The 19,743-nt window shown below is 41.1% G+C and overlaps 1 protein-coding gene across 1 annotated transcript; it reads left to right on the plus strand.

The window, feature by feature from the left end:
* Positions 1-12,703: 12,703 nt before the first annotated feature.
* LOC133884148 (protein FAR1-RELATED SEQUENCE 6-like) lies at positions 12,704-18,573 on the plus strand. The gene is made up of 8 exons (XM_062323512.1): positions 12,704-13,025; positions 13,234-13,382; positions 15,155-17,182; positions 17,319-17,354; positions 17,455-17,568; positions 17,774-17,842; positions 17,940-18,091; positions 18,207-18,573. Exons 1-7 carry the CDS (start codon positions 12,704-12,706, stop codon positions 18,066-18,068), a joined length of 2,847 nt encoding a protein of 948 aa, XP_062179496.1. The 3' UTR covers positions 18,069-18,091; positions 18,207-18,573.
* Positions 18,574-19,743: the final 1,170 nt, after the last annotated feature.

A 19,743-nucleotide genomic window follows, 5' to 3' on the forward strand; every position in this document is an offset into this window, starting at 1 on the left:
CTCATACAGCAATTTTGCACATGTCACGTTTTATTAAAATTCTCCAATGGAGAACAGCCGGCGCGCAAGCGGGCCGGGCACACGTCCGGAAGAATTCTTGATAGTGCTTGTTCATAACTCAAATTGATAATGATAGAGTAATATCAGTGTTGGTTTGTGGTTTAAACTGATCATGATAGTGGTAATATTAGTGATAATTTGTAGCTCAAAATGGTAATGATATTGAGCTATCACTAATGGTTCCGTAACCGGTACTGATAGTTTCAGACTATTGATACTGATTGCAAAGTACCGATAAAAAACTGGTAATGATGACAGTTCTAAATTGATATTGATGGTGGTTTCTATAGCAGCGACTGAACATTTTCTCTGATAACAAGAATAGAGGTGGTCAATGATATGAGACTAAAGTATAGAAGCAGCATACTATAAGTGATGGTGTTCAAAAACCTCGATGAGAAATATGTAATCATCTAATGATACTGAGCCTGGATTTTGAAAAGTTCGATGGAAAACCATGAGCCCAAATTTGATGCTGGGCTGGACTTTTAGGCTTAAGCCTGACCCAACAGTGTTTTTTTTTCTAACCTCAGGCTTTTCCAAGTTTTGAGTCTATTTTTAAAGCCCAAGCTTAGGTTGAAAAATCTAAGGACTAGGAAGTTAAGTTTGAGCTCGGCCCTATGCAATGGTCAGATCAAGCCAGGCTGAATCGGGCTAGGCTTACTAGGCGGCTGCCCATGAGAAGAACTGCACTGAGCCAAAAACCTCTACAGTTCTGGTCAATATGGAGGCTGTGAAGTGTGAACTATCGTGTATTTGTGAAGTATGTAGGCTATTTGAAAATCTACCCATAAAGCATTCTCTAAAGTTTTACCATGATGTCTTCCAATAATGTCCGCACAAGTAGCTAGCTCGAGGTTTTTGATGTACCTTAACTGGCAATACCAACTATTTGTGGGCTTGTGGCACAAATGCATATTATTGTAACCTCGTTAGATATTTATGATCACTATAAAAGTTCTTATGCTCACTTACAATATCAACAGAATGGGCCAATAAGGTTATGACACGTTAGGGAGAGGCACTAAAACTAGGAAAATAGGAAGAGGAACCCAACCGACAATGCCCGCAAGATCGAGAGAAAAAAGAAAGTCTGGAAGACCATAAGTTTTTTCTTTAGGAAAGAGACCCATAAGTTTCATAGTCTATGTTACTAAGTTTGATTAAACAATGACCTAATATTAAGTTGCATTACGTGAAAAATAGATAAATGAGACACGAAATGAGTGACTCGTCACTGATGATAAAAATGACAGATTATAGTTGTGACTCGTCACTTATGACTTATTATAAGTGACGGGTCATTCTAGATCAGCTATAGGTGACGGGTTGTAGTTATGACCTATTAACTATTACGACTCATAAGTGACGAGTCATCCTAGCCAGTTATTGATGACGGGTCACAACTTGACCTATCACCAATGACTAACTCATTAGTAACAAGTCATTCTAGCTAGTTATTAGTGACGAGTTAAGTTGTGAACTATTACCAATGACTTGATCAATAGATAGAGCTATCATTTCATGTATTATGTGTATATATATACTCCTAGGTATTCATATACTTAGGTTTATTAAGATATATATACACAATATTTATAGTTACTTTTATAGATGTACATGATTGATATATAGAGCTATCATTTGATGTGGTGCAAAAGTGCATGTACTCCTGATTTATATCGTGTGTGTATATATATGTATAGTAATACAAATATATACTTATATATATATGTATGTATATGTATTCTATGTTATTTTTCTCTATTCATCAGGGTTGTATATATATAATATACAGCCTTGGGAATATATATATATATGCATATGATGCTAAAAAAATTTATTTTCCTCTTATTTTTTCTCACCTCAACAGTATTAGAATAGGAATTATGTACAATTTTGCTCAAATTTGATATAAGGGGTGGCGGCTATAAATACAAACGCGCGTTTCGAAAACAGTACAGAAACTTTCGGGGACGATAACTCAATCTTTCAAGCCATTTTTTGCCTCAAAAAAATTCTCCGAACATGACAAAGTTAGGGAGAAACGGATGTAATTTTTTCTGTAGATGTTCGTTGAATAAAAAACGTCGAAATCGGAGTTCGTATGTAAAAGTTATACCATTTTTATAAAAGCACACCTGATCAATATTTTGGGAAAAACATCATCGGTGACGGATCATAACTGTGACGGGTCATAATTGTGACTTTCGACAATGAAGGTTAAAAGGATAACATAACATGTTTCTATCACAAGCATGTGATAGCTGAGGTGGTAAGGGAGTCGTGCGCGAGGACCTGAGCGTGGGTTCGAGTTCCACGAAATGCAAAGACCGAAATATGTTTGAAAATGATGTAGATTGGGCATATGTGATGGGCCCTGTATTAGGTGCCTCTCGGGTAATTTTTTTGACTTCTTTCGTGACTAAAAAATGCGAAACACGTTTATCAGTTATAAGTGATGGATCACTATTACAACATGTCACTTATATTCAGTTATAAAGTGATGGGTCACTGTTACGACCCGTCACATATGATATTAATTGATGACGGGTCAAGTTATGACTCGTCATCTATAATGATTGGTCTGTACTTGTCATCTATAACAACTTATCGGTGACGCATTTAGAGTGATGGATACGGGACACGTCACATCTATGTCTCTTTTTCACGTAGTATTTTGTACGCAAAGAACTCAGTTTTTTTAACACTAAAGCTACCGCGCACTTTACTGCTCTAACCAAACGGGCCTGTGAAAGTGGCGTGGAAGTAAGATCTTATCCTATTCTTCTGAAGGCAAAAATTTGTTTATGATATTCTGAAGTTGCTGTGTTCCTGGGTGCTTACTGGCCTGTGAATGTGCTGCTCCGCATACTGTAGTTTTTCTACAGAGGCTATAAGATTTTGCAGTTGTTGATCATAACTACTACGGAACGGTGGCTTATTGATCGTTAGCTAATGCTGCTATCCATGCCGGCCTAGCTGCGGTTAGATGCTTTCGGTTGATTCATAGCTGCTACGGTCCATGTGGAGAAATGGATCGGCCATTTGTTCAGAGATAGGTTTTATCTAGGGGTGGGCATTCGATCGGTTCGGTTTCTTCAGTGTTTAGAAAAATCGCTTTTCACGTAATGCAAACTGAAGTTGCTACCAGGAAAATAGAAACCGCACAAATTCAGTGCGGTGATTTTGGTGTGGTTTTCGGTTTCCACCGAAAGTTCGGATGTCTCAGAAAAAAAAGCAAGTATTGTACTGGATTATGGACGAGAGATGAGAGACAGAAAGCTCTGCACTTCAGCAGCGGGCGACGCTCGACTACGTGGCTACGGCGGCCTCGTACAGTGCCTTGTCCCCAGCAGGATGCGCACAGCTGAAGCGCCGGGCACGCAACGCCGGGCGGCGAGAAGTAGGCGACGGTTGGGGATGGCACGCAGAAGGCTGAGGGGTGGGCAACAGCTGACGGGCGCCAATCTGCGCTGTATCTGGAAGGAAGACGACGGCTGAGAGAGTCAAGCGATCGAGAAAAGAACGAGAGAGGGCAAGAGGCGACGAGAGAGAGATGGGACTGGGACGGACGGTCGATGCCCACGTGAGAACGGAAGCGTTGGTGCACTGGGTTTAGCACCACGACGTGGGGAACACATGCACATTGACCATAAAAGATTGAGATGGGCCTTGGGCCAGGCCTTTGGTGCGTGGGTCAGGTAGGGAGCTCACTGATAGATCGGTGTAATCGGTGATTTCGGTTTCTGAGCAACTGCAACGGAGAAACAAGCCCAGCATTCGAACAAGATCAAAACAAAAACCGCACCCATCACCAAACACTGAAAAAACTGCAAAAATCGGTTGTTCGGTTTGGGTGGATTTTTGCCCACATAAAACTTTTATGCAACAATATTGTGATTGTCATATCCGATTTTATAAAGAAAAAAAATTAGATGTAAACTGTATATATGCCACGATCAAGTTTCATACATACAGTGATTTTATCAGTGTATCACACACAGTATCATTATTACAACACTTAACTTAAATAAAATAAAAAGACCGCAAAGTTTTTAACTAAAACAGATTAGCAAAATACAGCGAAGCTCTTATCTTCCATAGGCAATCGATCGAGGGTCCACTAGCCTAGCAATCTCCATCTTCTTCGGCAAAACGGTCTAGTTCTTCTTTATTGCCTGAGCAGCGTTGATGTACATTTGAATGGAAATATCAAATATGAGTACATGTCGTACTCCGCAGTGTAGAAAATAAATTACATGCAAACTTAAATAAAGGAACAAACTGTAACAAGTTAAATTTGCATAAATTTCAACTATGCTAATGAAGAATTATAAAAGCATTGTAATTAACTATGTGATTTACCACTAAACTTCCAACTCTTAGAAACATCTCCGTATGTTTCTCAACATCCTGAAAACCACTTTAAATTTCTAAACCATCCGACTTGATACCCTTCACAGGTAACCAAGAACTATCCAACCAAACCAACTAAACCAAACAAACTAATCATGTGAGGATTCAAGTCTCTCATAATCGTGAGCACGACTGATATATCAGATTTTACACTCTGCAGAGGTTATCCAGCTTTCCCCATGAGTCTTGATTTCCTTGTTGCCGTACCGGCCAAGCAATTAACACACGCCTATGGTGTGTCACTCGGAGATCACTACAAAACCGTTACAAAGTTTCATTCAGTATGTGCACGCCCACTAGGTTTCACCACCATCAAAGTGTTTTTTCACGCCACCTAGAAGCCCACTTTTGTGTCTTGTAGTTTCCAGCAAGTTTTCACCCTTCTCTTTCACTGCACATCTCATACCACTAACCAAATAGCTCTAACCTTAGCCGTCCCCACACATCCACTCTTCCGTTTGGCACGCAGAAAAATTAAAATCCACTAATTAATAGGCCAAGTCTGTCCCATACCAGGTCTCATGGTTGGTACGAAACTTCTTGGGTTGTTGCTCTACAAACCAGTCCTTACTTAGGTCACTTAAGCAAACACTAAATCAACTACATAACCATCATCAACAACAACACTACTTTGCGCAAGGCCTAAGGTTGTATATTGCTATACTATTACCAGTATTCTCAACTCATAGTTGTATAGTTCATTAATCATATTTAATTGGCTACCTATCCATACCTTTGTACGAAGCTAAGCATAAGCTACCCAACATAACTACTACTAACAACTAGGTGACAAGGAAAATATGGAACAAGGTACTATAAGTAAATAGGATTCAGGATTAACAACATGCATGTTTGAAATAAAAAACGCATTTGAAAAACTAGGATCAAAATGTTCAAAGACACTTGCCTCTTCCAACTTGCTGCTCAGACTCTTCAAAGACTTGGTCTTGGAAATTCTTGAACTGCTCTTCATCTGCTCTCGAAACACACCGAAAAAATACACAATAAAACTAACTAAGAACAGTACACCAAACATCATTAAAACACTTTAAAAATACTATGGTTGGATAAGCATGATTTTAGAAGAATTTAGACCCAAGAATCGTCTAAATCAGAGTTAGAACGAAAGAGAACGAACTTTTAGGAGACGGATCAGGTTGAAAAGGAAAGACTGGTTTACTAGAGTTATCTTCCTATGGGAATAGGTGTCATCATGCAATCATTGTGTCAGGCTTGACAACGTCATTGCACAAAGTTCAAGAAGTATAGGGCTGACTAGACTTCGCTGACTGGCTAAGGAGGATGATGTGGTGCTGACTTGGCATGATATGCAAGCATCAACTTCGATTAAAGAAAAGGTACGCTGAGGTCCAGTCTCAGTCAGCATGATCAAAAAGCTGAGGTTATGCTTCTAGCTTAAGGATACTACCAGTAAGTCTGCATAGCGGCGGCAGCTCGGGTTTCGTTGAAGACAGCGATCGGGCACGTGGCCACTGACATTGATGTTGGGCTTCAATGGTGTTTCAGCGAAACGAGGGAAGCATAGCGTAGAACGCAGAAAGGTAAACTCAAAGGTAGGGTCAATTTTGGAAGGGGTCATCCAAGGTAGTGGCAAAACAGCAATGACTGCTGCTAGGTTTGGTGGTGACCGCGAACAGATGCAGCAACGAAGATGCTAGCGTTTCACTATGAATTTTGAGGAACTGTCTGAAAAGAAATGTTCATATTTCCCAGTAACACAATTCTATAGCACGGGTTTGGGCAGATCATCTCCTGAGAGTACGAACGAGCAACAGAGATGAGATGGGTGGTGGTTACGATATGCTGTGGTTGGCAAACACGTTCCGGTGGAGTCGCTGCACAAAAGGAGAAAATCTCCTAGGGTCACGTAGAAGACTTCATGGGACATGTTGTGACGTAGATGGCACATCCATACGGCTTCTGGATTGATAGGGAACGCGACAGCGAACTCAGTGCGCACATAGAACACGTTAAAAAACGGACAATGGGCATGTCGATCTTGATCCCGGCGGTTTGGCTGATCTACTGGATGACCTGGTTTGTGAGGGCATGGGTAACATCATGGGTCATGCTCTGGTGAAAGGAAATTGCGATTTGACATCTGGTAAGCCAGGAACATTGATGCCAATCGTTGACAGCGTGGCTACCCGTGATGGCGACGATCGTGGCGACTTAGATCAGTCTTTGGCCGGGGCTAGAGCTTGGATAGGGACTTAGTATGATGGTAAAATAGGGGTAAGGAAGGATAAAGAGGGGTACTCACCTTGCTTCGACGATCGGGGAAGGAGGATTCACGGGGACAACAACGTAGCGCATCATGGGCGGCGACGGCGGCGAACGGGCAGGGCACTTGCGGCGGCTAGGGTTTGGAGGCATAGAAAGGGGTAGGAGAGGACGTTCAACACCTATTTATAGGGCTAGGGCGGCTAGTTGAGGTGGAGTTCAGGCCGGACACGAATTGGGTTCGAGTTCGAGTCGGTTAAGATTTCCTTTTTCGTAGCTCTCTCTTCTGAGGACGATATATCCACCTTTCGGACTCCAAATTGGACGTTTCTGGACTCTAAATTATATTAATCGAAAATATCTACAACTTTGGTATTCATTGGAACTTTTGGAAATGGCATTTTGATTTCCAAAAATGTGTCACATGATAAACTGTTTAAACTGAGACTTATCTGCGCAGCACTATTATCGAGGGCCATAACTCCTAGCTATATTATCCAAAAGGTGACTTCTATAGGTTCAAATCAAAGCTCTCAAAGAGACTTACAACTTTGGTATTGTCAAGATTTGCATTTGAAGCCGTATTGAGCTTCGAAACTATATTGGAAGATGAGACTGTCCATGACTCCGCGAATATCCACAGATTTCGTGGATCGTTTGTGTTGGACCTCCTAGATAATTTGTGTGCCGGCCAAGAGCTTAGGCTTGGATAAGATTGGGTCTAATGACACCTTAGGCATATTTAAGGTTTAGAAAAGTAACTTTTGCAGAGAAATTTTAATAGAGTTTGAATTTGAATTGAGCTTGGAGTGAATTTGAATTGAGCTTGTTGTGAATTTGAAAGAAACAAAAAATAACGTTGAACAAGAATGAGAGTAGATAAGGAATTTTAATTTAAAAGAATTTGAATTTAAATTTGGGTAGAATTTGATAAAGATGAGAGATTGGATTTAAATAAGAATTTGGATAAGATTTGAATTGAACTAAAGAAGAATCAGGTATGATCAAGAATTGAATAGATGATAAATTCAAAGATTTTGAATTTCAACCATTAAATTTTTTAACTAATTTACTACAGAGTTTTGTAAAAACCTTTTCAAATTTTTTTTCACTCAAAACACCAAAGAGAAAGAAAAAAAGAACTCTATTGCATTTACTTAGCTCATAGCAAAACTCAGGATACAATGCATACAAAATAATATCCTATATTGATTGATTGTTTATGAAAATAGATTTTAAACCTATTCTACTGGTGAAGTTACTTACTAATGTTGGAATGTTTTTAAAAAATGTTGCAAATTCTGAAAACCAGGGTGTTACAGTGATGTAATAACTAATAATTAGAGTAAATTTCGTAAAACTATAGATATTTTGATAAAATTATTATTACACTACAGATTTAGTGCCAATTTTATCGCAAAATTATACATACTTTGATAAAATTATCACAAAACTACATATTTAAGCAACAATTTTACAAAACTACAAATTTAACATCGACTTTATCGCAAAGCTACAGATTCTAGAGGAGCTATTCCTATCCCTGTTACCATAACGATCGGGCCCCGTTTACAGTCTCGTAGCTGCTGCCAGCTCATGAAATGGACTGTCCAGTAATTCTTGTGACTGGAAGCGGGACCCATTTGTCAAGTTAATTGGTCTACGATAGAATCTATAGGTTTACGGTAAAATTGACACTAAATTTTTAGTTTTGTAAAATTGTTATTTATATCTGTAAGTTTGCAATTTGCAATAATTTTGTCAAAATATCTGTAGTTTTATAAGCTCTCGGATGATTAGTTTCATGAGCTGACAACTATTGTGAGACTGCGTGCAAGGTCCGATCGTCATGGTTACTGGGATGGGAATAACTCCTCTAAAATCTGTAGTTTTGCGATAAAATCGGTGCTAAATTTGTAGTTTTATGAAATTGTTACTTAAATATATAGTTTTATATTGTGACTAATAAGTTTGTTTTGAAGGGAAATTAAAATATTAGTTCACAATATTGTTGGATGATCTTAGTCCCTTAATTGAATAGTTGAGCAATCAAATGACGTGAAGGTCAAGATTTAGGACCTTCTAAGTTCTAAGTATCACGAGGAGATACAATAATTTGATTCATTTTCGATTAGGTCTTGCTCTAGCTTCCTTAACCTTTCTTTTATAGGTGAAATTCGACTGGATTTTAGATGTGACACCTAGAGTAGCATATGCTCTTTTTTCTTCTTTAACCGTACTATAAAGAGGAGCTAAGAGTAGTAGTTTGATCTAGTTGAGTCTAGATTTGGTTGGATGCACACTCATGAATTCTAGCACTAGGTAGCTCAAAGAAGCCCATGAATGAGTTGAAGTGAAAATAGGACTTAAAGAAGTTTGAATTGGATAAGTTCTGAAAGAACTCGATACGTCAGATGGTCTGGTGCTAAGGAGCTTGTGCATGCCAGAGTATTTGTTTAGAAGCTGGCCTTAATGCTTGTACACATCGGATGATCTGACAAGGTTAAGTTGGTTGCGCTGGAGTATTTTTTTGAAGAAGGATTTCAAGTTATACACGTCGGATGATCCGACGTACACATCAAAGGCATCACCGGAATAAAGTCCAGAAGGATTTCCTTCGGCTCGGTAGAAGATGATCTTACAAACGCCGGATGGTTCGGGGTATGTATCAAAGGATTCGCTAAGGGATTCAGTGGGTGTAACGACTAGTCCTGGGTGCATGATTCACACCAAATGGTCCAGTGTCTGGAGTCTGTGCATGTTGGATCATCCGACATTCATGAAAAATTTGGGTGGTCGGGCAACGACTAGTTTTGGATCTCTAGCCTATAAATACCCCTTATTTCATCTCAGTTGAGTAACCTTGCAATTCAAAAGAGTTGAAACACTTAGTGTATGACCAAGAGGCAAGAGAGTACACTAGAGTGATTTGTAAAGTTTTTAATTAAAGATTAAATATATCATTAGTGCAAGAAGAGTAGCAAGTGTGCATCTAGTTATAGTCTAGACTTGATTTGGGTCAAGTGAAGCTATTGACTTGTTACTCTTGGTGGTTGACAACACCTAACCAGTCTTGATGATTAAAGGTGTCTTGGTGATCTCTTGAAGTTCTTTTAGGAGTCCTAAGAGGAAGCTTTGTGTTTGGTTTGAAGTCCACCAATCTGGACATGGAGAGTGGCTATCACTAGGGAGCACTTGAGTCTTGGTGACTCAAGTGAGAGCGATATCCTTAGTGGATGCTCCAATGGGGATTAGAGATGAGTGACAACTCCTTGATATCTCGAATTTTTTTTGGTGTTTTCTTGCACATCTTTTTACTTTTCCGCATTTACTTTGAACATTTACTTTCTTGCAAGCTAATGTTCCGCAATTATCTTCTTATTGTAGCTTGCATGTTTTCTTGCTTAGCATTATATCAAATTTGGTTATTGTAGTTATTTTACTATTCATCTAGGATAAGATTGTTTACTTGTTCTAGAGTCAGTTGAAATAGTTTTAATTCAGGCCCAATTCACACCCTCCTTTATGCCATTCAATCTTTTCAGGCTGTGGTGGTGAAGGCATACAGAGCAAAGGCGGCAACGATGGTGAGGGTGCATGGAAGGCGGAGTCAGTCAGAGGATTGGGGAATGGAGGTGGCGGACAGACGCAGGCGGAATCACAAAGCCGGTTTGTAGAACTATCAGGAAGCCATGGCTACAACACCGTATCCAATGGTTCTAAGCTACCTGTGTACAGATTGGACGGTTACAAATCAAGAGCTGACATGTAGTAACCCGGAGGAGCCCAATACGACTGCATTGAAAGTATATAGATTGGTCATAAGACTGAATTATTATCATCCAAATGCAGTCATTACTCACTAACTATTAAAGCCCTAATTTGTGATTGCTACTGTTGTTTTGATTGAGAAAATTAGTTGCTATCAAAATCAAGTGCCATGAAAGATAGGGCAAACAAACACATCAACTAGTGTATAGCTAGTTGATCCGTATCAGCCTTCCAACCTCTTAGCCGCCCTAGAGTTGTGTCACTTAATTTGGGCACACTTCCTTCTGTCTTCTTCCCTATATTCAGCAATGGTTAATCACCCTCCTTAAGCCATTGTTGATTCATTTTGTCCTATGCAGATGCCTTTGCCGCCTCTCCATTGCTCAACGGCATGTGCTCGAGTGAACACTAACTCAAAATCAAACCTTATCTTTAATACAATAGGAATATCGGTCCCATATAGAAATAGGTCCCATATCTCTTGGGCTCTTGTGCATATGCATAAACACACGTTAGCATAGCCTCCCCTAATTCATTTGTCACTAAACTTTGCACCCGCCTTTGTCCATACCCTTCCGAAAGATGGAGATGGAGGAGTTGTTCCCACCATCAAAGAATCCCCTCCCTTCTCGGCATCGAGACCTCAACGTGCTGGTTTGACTTGCTCAATTCTATCGGTTTTTTTTCTTCAACCTTTTAGCGATTCTGTGATCCTCAACATTCAATAATATACAAGTGTCTACACGTTAGATTGCTAGGTCGTAGTGTTTCAAACATCCTACTCTGATGAGCTTATGAACTCTATGTTGGGTTCAGAAGAAAGAAAGATCTCAGAAGAATCTACAAGAGGGAATTGCAAAGAAATTGATCTGTTTGCGATGAGTCATCGTAGCTTTCTCATGCAAGAGGTCTTGGATTCTTGCAAGAGTGAATTGCAAAGAAAAAAAGTTAGTACGTTTAGTACCAATTCATGATATATAGACAACAAAATTATAGGGGAAACTTGTCAACAACCTTATCTTGTAAGATACTCCGCTTTGCTTTCTACCCTCAATCCGGCTTAGACATCTGGCAAACTTGTTGACATTTTCTTGAATAGCAGACCAACGGTACATGATGGAATTTTGGGTGTGATATGAGGAGAAGTCCTTGTTGGAGTGAAAATAATCATAAATTCTCCTCTAATATGTAGAACAAGATTGATCAGTGCCTTGGACTGCATCCAAACTGATATTGAGACATACTGACAGCAATATTCTGTCTTCCTTCTTACTAAAATTCTTCATCTTTTTGGTTTGGTCTCACGGTGGGAGTAACTTCCACAACTAGTGTTACTTGCTCCTCATGTGGGCTATTCAATCCATCCTAAGCCATTTCATTACTCACCTCATTCATCAATATAGTATAATATCCACTCTCGTCCATAGTCTCTATTAAATTTCTAACATAACTACATAAATGTCAGATTTTTTTCATCTACAAATGCCAAATCACAAAGTTACAAAAAATTGGTATATCTGAACTAATGTCAGATTGTTTCATCTATCATCATGTATTACTAAAATCAGTACCAACCTGTATTACTGAAACTACAAATACCAAATCACTACCATCCTGTGTTACTGAAATCACTACCATGAAATCCACTTCATCACTACCAACGCCATACTACAAATGCCAAATCAAAAATGTCAGATTGTTTCATCTACAAATGACAACTCACAAAAGATAAAAAAAAAATTGTTACATCTGAACTAATGTCAGATTGTTTCATATTGCAACTACAAATGCCAAATCACAAAAGTTACATCTAAACTAATGACACATTGATTCATCTAAGTCACCACAAAAAATTACCTACTAGCATTCCCTTCTAGTATTCATCCTTCAGTAGAAATTTTGGTGCATTTGGTAGCATTTCATCGCTACCATTTTCATCATTGCAGCCATTCATCCATTCACCTCTTGGCCACACATTCATCCATATAGAAGCATTTGGTAGCATTTCATCACCACCATTTTCATCATTGCAGTGCCATCCATTCATCCATTCACCTCTTGGCCACACATTCATCTATATAGAAAGGTGGGGAGGAGAAAGAGGAGGGAAGTACCACCTACTGGAACGAAGCAGTCGCGCTATCTTGTGGTGAAGCCACCGGTTCTGTTGTCGAGAGGACAAGCCGTCGGTTCTCTGCTCCTCTCCCTCATGCCCCTGCCTCTGTTGCAGCCTTGTGCGCCGGTGCAGAGTCGGCGGGCGGGGGAGAAGCTGGAGGAGATGTCCGATGAGAGTGGCGTGGGATGTCCGACGGCCAGGCATGACAGGACGTGGGAGGGTGGGCGGAGAAGCCGGGGGAGATGTCCATTGAGGGCGACATGGGATGTCCAACGACCGGGCACGGGAGGGCGGGCGATCGTGCACGGGAGGCTGGGCGCCGGACAGTGGGCAAGCGGGCTGTCATGGGATGACGGGCGGCCGTGCACAGGTGGGGGCGGTCTAGCGTGGGAGGACGGGCTGGCGCGGAAAGAAGGTACGGGAGGGCGGACCGGCATGGGAAGAAGGCACGGGATGGCCAAAAACGAGGATAAAGAGTTAACTCCTATTCCTAAGATCTAGCGAGCGGAAGGGATGAAATAGGGGTTTGATAAAGATTAGATGCTAGAAAGTTTAGCCTATAACTCTTAAATTTAGCTATAAGAAAGCAAATAAAAAGACTTTTAAAGATGCTATAACTTCAGCCGTCCGAACTCAGAGCATTTCGATCCTCCCTACTGCTCTCCAATTGATCGATCCACCCCCTCGCCCGGTGCTTTACAGCTGCTGCTTCGCATCGCATCGCATCGTCTCTCGCCGTCCGCCCCGCCTGTCTTGCGGCGCCGCCTCCCCCGTAAGTCTACGACTCCTTCGCTCTCTCCCTCCAGCTCCGCCCCTTCAGCACCCGCACTCGCCGTTGGCCGCCGCAGGCATCAGCGACCTCTCCTTGACTCACAAGTACAGAGGCCCGTTTCGGCAGTCCGATTACCGTCTCTCACCAGCTTTTCCATTCCTGCCCTCCCTGCTGCTCTCCAATTGATCGATCCGTCCCCTTCTCCTCCCGACCCCTACGCCCGGTGCTTACAGCTGCTGCTTCGCATCGTCCCCTTCATCGCCGTCCGCCCCGCCTGTCTTGCGGTGCCGCCTCCCCCGTAAGTCTCCTGTACTTTAAAATTTATCTATAGGACATTATGGGCATTGAATTGTACTTACAAATACTCCTAAAAATATGTCGTTATAAGTTGATCGTACAACTTATATGTGATTCTTATATATAATATAAATTAGTCATATTATAGTTAGAAACTAATAAGTTGAACTATTTATATGTAGTTACAATATTTTTACACCACTTACAAGCGTATACGCATGCCTATATCCATTTATATACACTCTCAAACGGGTCAGTTACACCACACGGTGTTGTAGAAATAGTCTTCAATATAAGTTTATGGCCTAAACTTATTTGTTTGAAGTGGAAATAGACATTCCTTTTACATGACTGAAAAAAAGTATATTAGACCATCTCCAAGGGATTCGTGTCAGGGACCACACGAAGGGATTTTCGTTCCCTTCAGCGCTCCAACGGTTTCCCTTCACGGTTCCCGTCTTGAAGGGATTCTCAAGGTCATTCCCTTCAGGACGGGATTCTCTCTCCTTTCCCTTTACGAATCCCTTCGAAGAGAAGTTGTTGTAGATGAGAGAAAATAAAGGGAATAGGAACGGGGAGGGAAATCAGGAAGGAAACAAAATGAAGGGAATATAGTTGGAGATGGTCTTAGTAATCAATCTGGGCTTTCGACCTCCCCACATCGGGTTTGGATCGGCCCAAACACTGGCCGAGACAAGCACCAGGCTGACTCAGAGTCACTGACAACCGACCGTGCCGCAGGTCCCACTCGATCTGGCCGCTCCATAGCTGCCACGAACCTCCTCCTTCCACCAAAGAAGAAGATCGGCAGTTGCCAGACTCTAGTGGTTCCACCGAAGAATGGCGGGCAGCCAGTCACACTTCCCCCGCCGACGCGTCAATTGGATTGGATTAGTGATTCATCCCAATTTAGGGTTGTTTTCTTTTGTTGGTAAGGAACCCTAACTTGCTTGGATGCAATTTGTTCTGGGAGATAGATCTCTGACCTGCTTTGTGAGCTGTCGAATCCAAATTTTCCAAAAAGGAAGAAGGGTTAGGTGTTCAACTGAACACTCATGCCCAACGCTAAGTCCGCCCCTGCTTTAAGCTCTATTTGAATGGAGTAGCATTTGTTTTCCTTGAGGTGCTGTCTAGTAATTGTGTACTTCTGTTCATCATTGTGAGCTTGGAGTTCTAACTTGGGAACCATTTGGCTCTCCCATTAAGTTGCAGCCTTTGCTTCAGAGGAACTGATATTAGGCATACTTAAGTTGGAGGATTGTTAGAGTATTTTACAGCAGTTCAAACCAAATGTTAGTGTCATGCCATCCTGAAATACCTATATTTAGGATGTGCTATGCACAAAGTCACTTATGCCATTCATATATTGTAAAAAGTCACTTTTTGGTTTGATTTCAATTTGTATCAGCTGGAAGAAACTTAAGATTCCAGTAGGTTGCAATATGAGAGATTTCATGATGGAGGTTTTGTTTCAGGATCCTAGTATGGAGGAGTCCGATGGAGAGGATATTGGTGTTCCAGAAGTTGGCATGGTGTTCAATAATCACACGGAAGTCAACCGATTCTACCGCAAGTATGCTCGCCGTGTTGGCTTCAGTGTCTCAATTAGGAGGTCCTCATTCTCACAAGAAGGGACCTGCTTATATCTCGAGCTTATGTGCTGCAAAGGAGGGCGGCCACGTTATGAGCCAAAGTTCAGGAAACGGGCGTCATCGACCACTAACTGCCCAGCAAAGATCCGAGTGAAGTTATGGGGAGACAAATTGTTGCATGTAGAGTTGGCAATCCTTGATCATAATCATCCAGTGAGCCCAGCAATGGCGAGGTTCTTGAACTCTTATAAGCAGCTCTCTGGCCCTGAAAAGAGGCGGTTGCGTATGGGTGGCCCTGGAGCTATGCCAGTGGAAGAGCCAAGCAAGATGCCTGTGGATAAGTTGGGGGAACTTGAGCAGCTTTTGTTTAGCGAGAGCAAGCACCATGGTTTTGTTGAGAGGGGCCGTTTGAAGCTCCAGCCTCGAGATTCGGAGGCCCTTCGACTTTTCTTCACTCGGATGCAGGCCAAAAATGCAAACTTTTTCAATGTCATTGACTTGGATGATGAAGGCTGTGTCAGGAATGTTTTCTGGGCGGATGCACGATCAAGAGCTATGTATGAGTATTATAATGATGTCATCACACTTGACACTTCCTATGTGGTTAGTAAATATTCTATGCCTCTTGCAACATTTATTGGGGTGAATCATCATGGCCAATCTGTCTTGTTAGGTTGTGCCCTACTTTCTGATGAAACAGCGGAAACCTATTCATGGCTATTTAAGGCTTGGATAGCATGTATGTCTGGCAATCTTCCAAAGGCTCTCATCACTGACTATTGTAGTGGCATCCAAAGTGCTGTAACTGAGGTTATTCCTGGAGTCCGCCATAGAATGTGCTTATTTCAGATAATGAGGAAGGCCGCAGAACGATTAAGTGGGCTGTCAGAGTACAGAGCTATCAACAAGGCAATTCAAAAGGTTGTATATGATTCTTTAACCATAGACGAGTTTGAAAGAGAATGGGATGCTTTAATTACATATAATGGGCTTCAGGGTAATGACTGGTTAAGATCACTTTATGAATGTCGATCTTCATGGGTTCCTGTCTTTATTAAAGATGCATTTTGGGCAGGAATGTCTGCTACACAAAGAAATGAAACAATCACTCCTTTTTTTGATGGATATGTGGATTTGAAAACCACCTTGAAGCAATTTCTTGGCAAGTATGAGATGGCTTTGCAGAGCAAATATGAGAAAGAGGCCCAAGCAGATTTTGAGACATTTCATAAGCAACGTCCACCAGTATCAAAATTCTATATGGAAGAGCAGCTCTCAAAGGTATACACCCATAATATGTTCAAGAAATTCCAAGATGAGATTGAAGCCATAATGTACTGCCATGTATCTTTAATTAATGTCAATGGGTCTATCTCCACGTTCAATGTCAAGGAGTGCATTTTCCTTGAGGATGGTAAAAGGACTATGAGTAAGGTTTTTTTAGTGACATACAACGTAGAACAAAAGGATATAACATGTATCTGTGGAGGTTTCCAATTCAGTGGCATACTGTGTAGGCATAGTCTCTCAATGCTCAAGTTTCATCAGGTTCGTGAAATTCCTCCACAGTGTATTTTTGATAGGTGGAAAAAGGATTTTAGACAGTTGCATGTGATGGGACGCCCTTCAAGTAGTGATGTTGTCCCCAACAACCGTTTGGATCGACATGACTATTTGTCAATGAGATGCCTGCAGCTTGTTGACTCTGCATTCCTATCAGATAAATATCGCCTTGCTTTGAGGTTGGTGAGGGATATGGAGAAGTTTCTGTTAAATAGCAACACACATGATGATACACAACCAAGGATCAAGTCTCGCATTCCTAAAGTAAATAAATCAAATACAGTGACTGGTCAAAATGTGGTGGATACAGCTACCTGCAATGGAAATGATGGGCTCCAAGGACCAGAGGTACTGGTTCTACCTGTAATAAATCTTTTAACAATACACATCTTTATTTGGAAGCTTTATGGAAATTAGAATCAAAGATGGATTATGATTTGCTTAAACGGGTATAATGTAACCAATCGTGTCTTGCAAACTGCAGGTTCATGCAATCATACAAGCATTACAAATCCAAAAGGTAGATTGGGATAAGCATTAGTTAATTTTTGTGCATTACCCATCATCAGTTGACACACCTGGTTGTAAGGATATTGATTGCTTGTTATTTTTTACTTCAGGGAGGAGCAGAAAAAGGGTTAGTTCCTGCTGGCTACATTGGAGTGCCAGCTAATATCCAGCAATTCGTTGGCAATCAAGCAGCTATTCGGCCAAGCATTGTGTGCATGGTTCCGGTACGTCGAACAACAGATGACTACATCTGCTAACTCATATCTTTGACGAAATCCCAAAGGCACTGGACAACCGAATTTCCAGGATATTTGGATGCTTTTCTTGCACAAACATCTGAGGCTCCATAGTACCCACACATTATAGATAAGCTCAGGCATATCATTGTATAGGAGTATGTTGTTGACTGTTGCTGATTGAAAATTTCAGAGTGGTGTTGACCCACATGCTTTTGGAAATGGTGTTTTGATGCCAGTAATGTACCAGCAGATGTTCCAGGTTTGAGTTTTTGTTTGTTCGCTAGTTCTTGCATTCATCTTGCCAGGACCGTTTCCACATGAACTGATGCCATCCAATGGTATGACGGTATGTCTAGGTACCCCAGAAGCCAAATGAAACTGTGCAAGATACTTCAGCAAACAGGAAAAGGAAGCGACCTTGTGGCCAGAAGCTGGCAGAGACATCTCAACAGTCAAATGGAACCCTGGGACCTGCATCTGGATAGGAAACTGCTCACATTTAGAACAGGTTTTCCCGATTTACTCCTAATCCATGATAAGCTTTGCTGAGCCGTCTGTTGAGTTGGTGATTCTAGCTGTCGCCTGGGTAACTACTAACTAACCAGTCATATTGTTTTTCCCAGGATTTCTGTAAATATGTGGACTTGCTGACGTGAAGAATTTTACATAGGAACGCGGAAACTAACAGATGCATCTCAGCTGTGATCCAAGCCTCCAAGGTGTCTGTACTATGAAAGAGATAAAGCTGGGCAAAAGGGCCGGTCTTCATTTGGATCATCCTGGAGTTCTGAATGTCGAAGTCAATTTCACCTTGTGTATTTTTTTTTTTCTGATTCCATCAACATTGGCAGCATTAAATTTTACTCGGAGAGTATCAGTGGTTCCAGTTTAATGTACAAGTCCCTGTGTCTTCTGCCTGTTATGTAAATGATTTGTTGGATTAGCCCTATCATGGCTCATGAGCAGTGCCAAGATGCCTTTGAAGTGCCATTGCCGATGCATCAGGTAGCTAGATGGCTATAAACGCATATAGAATGATGGTTACTTGAGGATTAACACTGGAGTAAGACATACCAAAGGAGGGCACTATTGGTAATTCAGTTACAATTTACTCTTTTAGGGGATCCAGAATCATGTATTCTCCAATCAGGGTAAAGTACTGTGAAAAAAAAAACACACAAGCAGCATCATGCATTCATGCACTTTTGAAGTTGGAATGGAGGATTATGAAGTAGACATGGATTACTCAAGGTTTGCTTTGGGAGAGAATAAAAGAATATTGATGGGTGAACATGCCCCTTAAACAACATTTGAACTTTCATTCCTAGGGTCAAGTTCCTAACAAGCTGCAGAGCGTCAGATCCGATTACTTTCCCACACATGTTTGTTGTACAAGTAGGGATGTCAATGGAGACCCGATCCCCGATTCCCCACAGGGAATTCCCTTATTAGGGGACGGAGATGAGGAGATTTTATCCCCCGCGAACTCATATGGCGACGGGGACGGGAAGGCGGCTCCCCGTCCCTACTATATCCCCGATATCACATATATACATATTTTTTTAGTATATAAATATATAAATATTACATTACGTAGAGTAAATAATAAATTACTCTTATTCTTTTTTGTCTAACCTACGATATTTAATCAATCTTGTATTAATTACCCTCGTATACATCAATAAATTACTTATTTATACAACGTACATATTATTAATATATAAAAATAATCAAATATCATTCAATTTTACATCCCCATTGGGGACCTGATCCCCGCAAATTTCTCGTGAGGATGGGGATGGGAGAAATCTTCCCCTCGATAGCTAAATAGGGACGGGGATGGGGAAGCATTCCCCGCGGGGATTGGCCCCGTTGCCATCCCTATGTACAAGCAACATGAATGTCAGCTAGTAAATTTGCGGCGATGTTATTATGCTTGAAATCAAGCTAGGTGTAATTAATGGTGTCGCGAGAGTCGATCGTTCTGCTACGTATGAACTGTCAAGGAGAGATCAAGTTGAACTCCGATTTATCAATCATCATGAATTGCTTCCCAAAGGATTTGCTGTTTTGCCTTGAAAGCAGTGAAAATGAGAGGGGCAATGTCCCTGGGTCGCTAACCTTGGACCTAGGCAGAATGCCAAAAGGAGATTTTTCTCC

Source organism: Phragmites australis, chromosome 1 (genome assembly GCF_958298935.1).
Source record: "Phragmites australis chromosome 1, lpPhrAust1.1, whole genome shotgun sequence".
In the NCBI taxonomy this organism is placed as follows: domain Eukaryota; kingdom Viridiplantae; phylum Streptophyta; class Magnoliopsida; order Poales; family Poaceae; genus Phragmites; species Phragmites australis.